This window comes from Triticum dicoccoides, chromosome 4B, assembly GCF_002162155.2.
Source record: "Triticum dicoccoides isolate Atlit2015 ecotype Zavitan chromosome 4B, WEW_v2.0, whole genome shotgun sequence".
NCBI lineage: Eukaryota > Viridiplantae > Streptophyta > Magnoliopsida > Poales > Poaceae > Triticum > Triticum dicoccoides.
The window spans coordinates 24,176,949-24,186,719 of NC_041387.1; the positions used below are offsets into that span (position 1 = coordinate 24,176,949).

Consider the following 9,771-nt stretch of genomic DNA (forward strand, 5'->3'; position numbering starts at 1 on the left):
AGAGAGAGAAAGGGCAGCGAGCGGGTGCGGTCCGACCGCACCGGTCGGAGTAACGGCCTAGCCATCAACCGCGACGCTGACATGGCCTGACAGGCGGGCCCGGGCTGCCAGAAAACGGTTTAAATGCTAGCAACTGGCAATTTGGGTTTTTTGAGACAACCGACGAGAAAAGTGATAGGTATCGGTTATAAACAAAAAAGTGGTCGTCTTTTAAAACCCTAACATGAAAAATGGTAGTTTTATGCTATTCACTCGAGCCGCGGCACTAGAAGAACAAGAAGATAGCTGCTCAAAAGCCACAACCCTAGATAGATAACCTCAGCACAAAAGCCTATCAAGCCGAGAAGCAAGCAAGGACTCCATGCAAAAGCTCCAGCGAAACCACACCACGACGAAGTAATATATGCAGATCGACGAGACGAGACCATGCATGCCAGCCAGATACAACGAGACTTTCTTCACTTCTGCCCGGCGCTAGCCCGCAGATAGTCCACGAACTCCTCCAGGTTCTGGTCGGAGCTGCCGCCGGGGGCGACCGCGGCGCGTGCAGCCTCGCTCCACCGACGTGCCGCTTCGCGCGGGGAAGGTTCGGACCCGGTGGCGCCATCGTCCATGACGGCGCACGCGAACTCCAAGAAATCCCCCAGTTTCTTGTCGGAGGCGCCGCCCGGGGCGAGCACCCCCTGCGCCGCGTCTCTCAGACGCCGTGCCGCCGCGCGGGTGGAAGACGCCCTGCCGTCCTCGTCTTCCATGACGGCGCGCACGCACTGCTCGATCTCGCCGCGCGGGAACACGCCCGCGGACGCGTCGCTGCGTCGCGCGCGCACGCCGGCGCCCCACGCCTCCTCGATGAGGCGAGCGTTGATCGGCTGGTCGGTCCACAGTGGCAGCGCCGCCATCGGCACACCGAAGCCGAGCGCCTCCAGCGTGGAGTTCCAGCCGCAGTGCGTGACGAAGCAGCCCACGGCGCGGTGCGCCAGGACGTCCAGCTGCGGGCTCCAGCGCACGACGAGCGCGTCGCCCGACGCCGTCGCCGCGTCCAGGAGGTGGCGCGGGAGCTGCGCCTCCTCGCCGGCCCTGACGACCCACAGGAACGGCTTGCCGGCGGCGAGGAGGCCGCGGGCCAGCTCCTCCATCTGGGCGGCGCCGATGGACGCGTTGCTGCCGAAGGAGACGTAGGCCACGGAGCGGGGAGGCTTGGCGTCCAGCCACTTGATGCAGGTGTCCTCCGGATCGAGCAGGTTGGCGCCGTAGGTGAAGCGGTCGACGTCCCCGGAATCATCGGCGGCCGGCAGAGGAACGCACGGCCCGATGGCTCGGGCCTTGAAATGGCGCTTCAGCCCATCCAGGACCTGAGAACAAAAAGAAAGTCAAGGCATCTATCTTTTCGATCTGCATGTAGGCCCAACTCATATGACCCATTGTAAGCCCATCAACGATGTCTAAGACCCATCATCTCAAAAGTACACCCCGTTTATGGTCTTTGATTAATAGTAATAAAGTTCAGCCTCACCCCTAATTTTTTTAAAAAAAAATTAATGTCAAAAAGAAAAAACCCAAGATTAAAAAAGGAAGGAACCTGGAGAACTTTCTAAATTCGTTCGAAATTTTTCTAAACCAGGAAGATTTTGCACTTCCAACAAACTTCAGGTGGCTCAACTTAATATGGGTGGGGCTAAGATGCACAGAATGGCAGAAATGCGGAGTGATCTCACATGTCGAAAGTTCATTCTCATGCATGGATCAAGTTGATCATATTTTTTCTAAAGAGACTTAAACATGCAACCAATGAATGTCTACTAAGTACTCCCTCCATTCGGAATTACTTGTCTCGGAAATGGATGTATCTAGAACTAAAATACGTCTAGGTACATATATTTCTGCGACAAGTAATTCCGAACGAAGGGAGTACGTACTAGTATAATGGATAAAAACATCAGCACTTTTTTTTGAAAGAAAGAAAAAAAAGTTGATCGATCTTATTCTTACCTCGTGCTCCAGCTCATCAAACGAGTTGAGGAGAACCCAGTCCCCCACGTCCCGATCAGCGAACTGGGCGAGCGCGGGCGCGGTGAGCGCCGGGTACGGCCCGTCGTGGAACACGAACGACGGGAACTCCCACCTCTCCAGCCCCGGCAGCCCGGCGAACGGCCGGCTCCTGGCCCCCGCGTCTCCCGGCGGCGGCGCGTCCAGCAGCCCAGAGTTGACGTAGTAGTACACAGCGCTCGCCGCGCACGACTGGGTGGAGAAGGGGGCGGCCGGCAGACCCAGCCCCCGCGCCGTGCGCGCCACCCAGTGCATGAACGAGTCGTACACCACGTGCGTGAAGTGGCCTTCCTCGATGAGCGTGGCCAGGGACGCCGACCCGCTGGACTCCAGCCTCTCCACATACTCGTCGACGCTTGCCGCCGACGGGAGGCCGCCCTCATCGTGGCCATCGGAGATGGAGTCGACACGCACCGGGCCGGCGTCGAACCGGACAGTTCTGGCGATGAAGCGGGTGACGACGAGGGTGGCGGGCACGCCCTTGGACGCCAGCCTCTTGGCGAACTGCAGCATGGGGTTTATGTGGCTTTGGCACGGGTAGGGCACGAGCAGGACATTGGGCTTGGACATGGTTGGTTCTTGGTTGCTTGCTTGCTAATGCTAGATTGACAATGTTACCGCGGATCAGATCAGATCACCCGATTATATAACATGCGACGGGTAACATGCATATGGTGAAAAATGGAGGAGGTTTATTGCTCTGTTTCTGGCACCATTAATTCCAATAACTCCCTTCTTTTTTAGTAGAAAACACAAGGCATGTATTGACAAAGAGTTTATCCATGCATGGATCGGATTTATGCCATTCCGCTTATGGAAAACGTGGGAAATATGTGCAAATCAGCACGTTTCGGTTTCATTCACTTGTGATCTTGGGTACCTTTGTCGATTTGTATTAGCAAGATGACCATATGTTCGTCAGATTGCTGGGTTTTTTCTGACTCCTGTCCTGGAGACGAACCCTCTTCTCCCGGAAACAAAGTTGTACTGATAACACTTAGATTTTGGACAAAGTTCGAGCGCTTAGATTTTGGACCCCAATAGGAGGAGGATGCCGTCGAACGATGAAGGTTGATCGAGCGAACGTTTCATCCTTTCCCGATTGTTCGCTGTGGTGGGGGTCCAGGGCGACCCCGATTGGCCCATAGATATCTTCATTTTCTTTTAAATACCATGAATATTGTTTTTATTAAAATGCCATGATCTGAAACAAATTGAAATTATCATGCTGTATAAACAGTGAATATTTGTTTTTGCTATGGACAAAAAAACAAAAATACCATGCTGTAAAACTTAACTTTATTTTGGTCTGCTGTGTAAAAGTTCATAAAAAATGCCGTGCCACTGAAAATAAATTTGCCATCCTATTAATTATTAAAATGCCATGCTCTTAGTAATAAAATTGTCTCCTCTTATTGATTAAAATGCAATCCTTATTATTTAATTGGCATGCTCTTAATAATAAAACTGCCAACCTCTTATTAATAAAAATGTCATCTTCTTTATAATAAAAATCTCATGCCAACAATAATAACAACGCCACACTACCTAAGTAAAACTGTCATGCTACATACACTAAAACTACTAGGTTTAATTACAGAAAATGGCATGCCAGTAATAATAAAAATGCCATTCTCTCTATGATAAAACTATCATCCTCTCAATAAAAATAGCATACCATTGAAAAAAATCCTCTCAGTGATAAACCGCCATCCTCTTCATATTAAGATTGCCATCCTCTAAATAATAAAAAGGCCATGTTATTAATTAAAAAAATGCCATGTTACCTACATAAACATGGCAAATTTTGGGATTTGTAAAAAACACATGGCAAAATAAAACAAAATAGGGACATTTTATCGTATAGCAAAGAAGAAAATTCGGGATTTTGTGATTTTTTATTCAAAATTTCAAATGAAAAAACAATTTTCGAACAAAATAGCAACATATACGTATAGCAGGTTTGTCGCAAGTGCGCACAAACCGTTCTATAGTCTAAGTGGTACGCGCACCTACGACCGACGCGGGTGGACGTGATATCAAGTTCGGCCCAACCCACATCTTTGGTCTTTTTTTTGGGAGAGTTTAACAAGGTAGTTCGCCAGAGAGAGGATAACAACGAACAACTCCAGAAGATCTACGTGGCAGGCTGGCAGCGGCCTTGCACCGAGATTTGTGCAACGGTAGAAAGGATGTTCGCTGGAACCATCCCCATGAATGATGTTCGCTAGATAACATTTTCATAGATTTTATTGGATAAAAACATCAACACTTGGAAAGAATGCCACGGGATGCGGATGAAATTAATCGGCCCGTGCTCCATACAATAAGTCAAGGCTAGACAGGTATACAGATAAATATTGCTTCCTCTATAGAATACATTGTTTGTAATAACATCTTATATTATGAGACGGAGGTAGTACTATTCAAGTTTTTTCTTTTTTTGAGAATCTGGTAGTACTATTCAAGTGGCTGGACATATCCCGACATGGAAGGCTTGCATGCTCAAGAGAAGCGACCAACTGATTCTTATCAACTCCAGTACTCCACCCTCACGGCCACCATCATCTACCATATCCTTGCCCTTGATCTCATGTATACAAAAAATTCCAAATATTCTAGATAGAGTTATTATGGAAAACAATTTACATAAAACCATTTGGAAAAATGTTAACCAACCATTTAAATTTTAAAAAATTTGTAGTGATAAAAGTTTTCTCATGTATACAAAAAAAGACAATGTGGACGGAAAATATTGATCATGTATTTAAAAAATATTAGTCAAGCATTTGAATTTTATTGTTAAACAAGTATTTTATAAATGTTAATCAAGATTTGAAAAATGTTAAATGTGTATAGAAAAATGTTGACCATGTATTTAAAAATATTAATCAAGCATTTTAAAAATGTGAAAGGTGTGTAGAAAAAATGTTGACCACGTACTGAAAAATGTTAAGCATTTAAAATGTTAAATGTGTATAGAAAATATGTTGACCATGTATTTAAAAAATGTCAATCTTGTATTTGAAAATTGTTAATCAAACAGTTGAAATAATTTAAAATCTGTAAAAATTATTGACCATGTACCCAAAAATGTTAATCATGTATTAGATATACACCAAAAATCTACTAATCATGTATTTCAAAATATTAAATGTGTATACTCACTCTGTGCATTTCAAAACCGAACCGAGCCGATTTTATGGTTTTTATGGTTTCTGGTTTCGGTATGGTATGAACTTTTCATACCGATTTGAACTTTGGTTTTTATGGTATATACCAAAAACCGAACGGTTAACCGAATAAATCGAAGTAAAAATAAATTTATATTTCTTGAGATGAACAACCATACAAGTTGTCATTTTCTTGTACATGAGTCCAGTTCACTAATGAGCATGTAAAATTTTCTTGTAACATAGTCATTTTTATCTTTTTAAAATGCTAAGCACGTCCATAACCATCAATAGATTAATTAATGCATGCATATATACTTATATATATAGTCATATACTATTTGTGTAAAATAGTATGTGTTTTGAGTCATAAATTTGCAAAATATTATTACGTCATTTTCAAATTCGCGTCAACTTTGGTTTTTATGGTATATACCGAAACCATACCGAAATAATTTGGTATATACCGAAACCAAACCGTATTTTAATTTTATACCGTATTTACCAAAGTATTAATACCGTACAAACCGAAAAACCGTATAAACTGAACCATGTAAACCGAATAAACCGAACGCACAGGGTGAGTGTATACAAAATTTTCTCTAATGTATACAAAAAATGTTGAATGTATGCTGAAAACCAAATAAAAATAAGAAACAAGCAAAAAACCAAAGATAACCGAGAAAGAAACAAAAAAAGACATGAAAGAAAAAACCAATGAAAATCAAGAAAAAAGCAAGGAAAACTGACAAAAATAAGAAAAATAAAAACCTTGAAGAAACAAAAAAATTGGCAAGAACCATGAAAAAGTGAAGAAAAACGTTGAAAACAGAAAAACGGAAAACGCGTAAAGAAAAACAGAAGAAATCGAAGAAAGAAAGAAATAGAAACCAAGGCGAAGCCAACCTAGCGAGAAAACATACCGAACCCAATTGACATCCAGCTAAGGAAAAAAACGGCGAAAATGGGCCATATAGGTGGATGGAAATCCTTCAACGGGACGAAAGGAGTACTCGCACTAACAAGATATTGTCATGACGTTAGAGAGTTTTTTGTCCTCGCAGATCCGATTTTTGAATCTGGGGAGTTTAGCGAACCTCGGTCCAATCAATTTGTTTGGAATTGGGGTTAGAACCGGTTAGAACTCGCATTTCCCGATCGGAGGTTTGAGCTGCTATGGCAAGCTTTGAAAAACAACTCAAAGTCATTTATAGAACGAACAACAAAATATAAGCAAAATGATACAAAAGGTTCACTTACTGGGGTGGACAAGATGTGAGCATAAATGCTCACGTAATCTTCCGCTTTCTCATGTTGTATCAATCTTTTTTTTCTTAATCTGATTTTTTGTGGAGGTGAAATCATTCATCGACACCATGGTGAAAATATAATGATTCGACGTCCTGCACTTCTAGAGGATCATTCCCGGGCCAAATACGTTCATTGATCAAGGCTTTCCATCTTTTTGGATGGACGACTCAAGGCGCTTTCAAAATCATTATTGACAATGTTTAGGCAAAAGAGTGACAACATCATTGCTCCATTCTAATTCCAGCCTCTTTACCGAAGATTTTGGAGTATTTCTTTGAGTAAAGATTGATACCGCGAAGAATGTGTTTTTAAGAGATTTCATTGTAATTTTTAGTCATATGAGTTACTTTGTACTTTTTTGGATTTTAGGTCCAAACCAATGTACCTGTAATTAATTGTTATGGGTATAAATAGAGTTACATCTAAAAAACTAACACGATATTGTCGAAATCACTAGTTAAGGAGCACTCTTTGCAAATGTCACTTCCACCTTCGCAAGTTGCTACAAGTGTCACACTGCATGCACACCACTTATCGCAACCTGAGAGTCATTTTTTCGTAGATTTGGACACGTGATTTAAAAAAAATTTATCTCTCAAACCATGCGTCCAAATTTCGAACCGTTTTCACCATTCGATTTCTTGTGTCATGATTTTCAAAACTAGTTTCCATATTGATAGGTTTCGACAAATTTTTCAGAAAAAACAGACAAAAATTCCTAAACTGGGAGCACGTTTTCCCTTTCCGAGAGGCATGTCCATGCCCCTCGCGGAAGCAAATCCATACATCTCATTGTAGAAAAAACAGGAAAACATGTTTTTTCCTTTTGCGAGAGGCACGGCTGTTCCTCTCGTGAAATGGAAAAAATACATTTTTTCCTTTCCGAGTACCGTGCCTCTCACAAAAGCAAAACCTTGTCTCTATGAGAAGTAAATCTGTGCCTCCTGTTGTAGAAAAAAGGACTTTTTCCCTTTTTCGAGAGGCGCGACCGTGCCTTTCGCGAAAGCAAATCCGTGCCTCTACGAGAAGTAAATCCGTGCCTCTAGTCGTAGGAAAAAAGAGAGAAAAAACACGCATTTTCCCTTTTGCGAGAGGCGCGGCCGTGCCTCAAATCCGTGCCTCCGCGAGAAGTAATTCTTCGTGCCTCTCGCGAAAGAAAAAAACACGTTTCTTCGTGTCAATTCTTTTTGTCGAAAACCTAATAAAAGCCGGGGGAGATCGAAAAGCCAAAAAAACCAAAAAATTATCTAAAAACCGAAAGCGTGTGAAGAAAAATAAAATCCAAAGGGAACGCCTAGAGCGCTCTTGGCCTACCCGAAGGAGCGCTCTTTGATTAATTGCTCCCCGATATTTTCAACGCGGACGTAGGCAACTTCGCCTGAACTGAACGCTGGACTGGGCGTTCCCAAAGTGAGGCCACAGACCACAACTCTTTTTTTTCATATTTTTTCTTTATGTTCTTTTATTTGTTAGTTTAATTTTGTTTATATTTCCAACAATATAAATGTGTATATAATAAAATAAAAATTTAATAAAAACATTTAAAAAATGTTAAGCAAGCAGTTGAAAAATGTAAAATGTGTTTAGAAAATATTTATCATATATACGAACAATGTAAAGAATATAATTTGTATGGAAAACATTGATCTGAAAATATCAAGTATGTCAAAAAATGCTAATAAAATATTTTAAAAGTTAAATCAAGCATTTGAAAAAAATTAAAACGTGTATAGAAAAAACATTTTTTATGTATATAAATGTTAATCAAGAAATTGAAAATAATAAATTCGTATAAAATGTTTTTCATGGAAAAAAAGTATACAAATAATATACAATGTCTATGAAATAATGTTGTTCACATATTTAAAAAATGTGCAATGTGTATATAAATGTTCCCGATGTATACGAAAAATGTACAAATGTGTATGAAATAAGTAAACACTAAAAACATATATTTGAAACAATGTTTATTATGTATTTATAAAAATGTATGCATGATTTTGACAAAATGTTTATTACCATAAAAATATTCAGCTTGTATTTGAAAAAAATGTTGCCCATGTATTCCAAAAAGTGTTAATAACATGTATTTAAGAAAAAAATCACATATGTACAACGTGTATGAAAAAACAATCTTTCACCTGTATACTGAAAATGTACATTGAGCACTGGAAAAGAATATATATATGTTTTCAAGGAAAATATAAAATATTTAAAACTGAGAAAGAGACATAATGAAAACCAAGAAAAAAACAGAACCGAATCATATCGAAGAAAAAAAAATGAAGACTAGCTAAGAAATAAAATAAAACCGACGAAAATAACAAGAAAACATGAGAAAAACAGTGCAAATAAACAAAAGGAATCATAGAAAACCCCTGATTGAGAATTCATCCAATTAACTAGTTAACTTGCCGACTAATCCCTAGTCATAGGGTACCGAGTTGCTGATAAATTGAGAAATCAATCGATTAATTGACTAATTGGCCAATTAGCCTATTAATCCCCAACTCGCCAGCCAATCAACCTGCTACCAGTTAATGATTTCCTCAATAATGAAGAAAATAAGAAAAACTAGAGAAACCCGAGAAAGAAACAAAAAAACTAAAGAAAAAATAAAGAAAAGAGAAAAAACCAGGAACCAGACGAAGAAAAAGGTGAAAAAACAATGGTAAAACAAAAAAAAATCCGAAGAAACCCGTGGAGAAACAAGAAAACAAATGAACAAATGGAATGACAAAAAACAGAGAAGAACACATTGTACACAACTACCAGCGAAGGAGCGAGCGTTAAGAACAGACTGGCCCAGTAATGTACTCCCTCCGTCCCATAATGTAAACCATCCTACATTATGGGACGGAGGGAGTACAACACTTGAAAAAGGTTCAGGCGAGACAAAAGATACTCTCGCTGTAGGCGAGATATTGGGTTTGCACTTATCACCTTTGTAGCTCTAACACGGCTGATTGAATTTATAACACCCAATTCACCATAAAAAAGGTGATAGAGAATGAAATACAAATGGGTAATGGAGCAAATATACCAAAAATGCTATAATTTATATATTCAATCTTATTGCAATATATTTCATAGTTCATCGGATAGGTTCTAAAGGCTGAACCACGAGGCTAACTTATTCAATCTTATTACAACTGCATGGGAGCTTAACCAGAGGCTTGAATGCATGTCTTCTGCTAAGAATTATTAAATTTCCCTCGCATACATGGCAGGCTCCCAGGAA

General features: G+C 40.7%; 1 protein-coding gene across 1 annotated transcript; it reads right to left on the bottom strand.

The window, feature by feature from the left end:
- Positions 1-314: 314 nt before the first annotated feature.
- LOC119292447 (indole-3-acetate beta-glucosyltransferase-like) lies at positions 315-2,616 on the bottom strand. Its single transcript, XM_037571286.1, has 3 exons — positions 1,990-2,616; positions 704-1,352; positions 315-571 (listed from the first exon to the last, which is right to left on the bottom strand). Exons 1-3 carry the CDS (start codon positions 2,614-2,616, stop codon positions 459-461), a joined length of 1,389 nt encoding a protein of 462 aa, XP_037427183.1. The 3' UTR covers positions 315-458.
- Positions 2,617-9,771: the final 7,155 nt, after the last annotated feature.

Bases quoted from the DNA above. Each gene is read 5' to 3' on its own strand.
- LOC119292447 (XM_037571286.1), bottom strand. From the start codon at position 2,616: ATGTCCAAGCCCAATGTCCTGCTCGTGCCCTACCCGTGCCAAAGCCAC. The intron at 1,353-1,989 runs GTAAGAATAAGA...TTTTGTTCTCAG, and splicing joins TTGATGAGCTGGAGCACGAG to GTCCTGGATGGGCTGAAGCG. The intron at 572-703 runs GTCTGAGAGACG...CCCCGCGCGAAG, and splicing joins CACCCGCGCGGCGGCACGGC to CGGCACGTCGGTGGAGCGAG.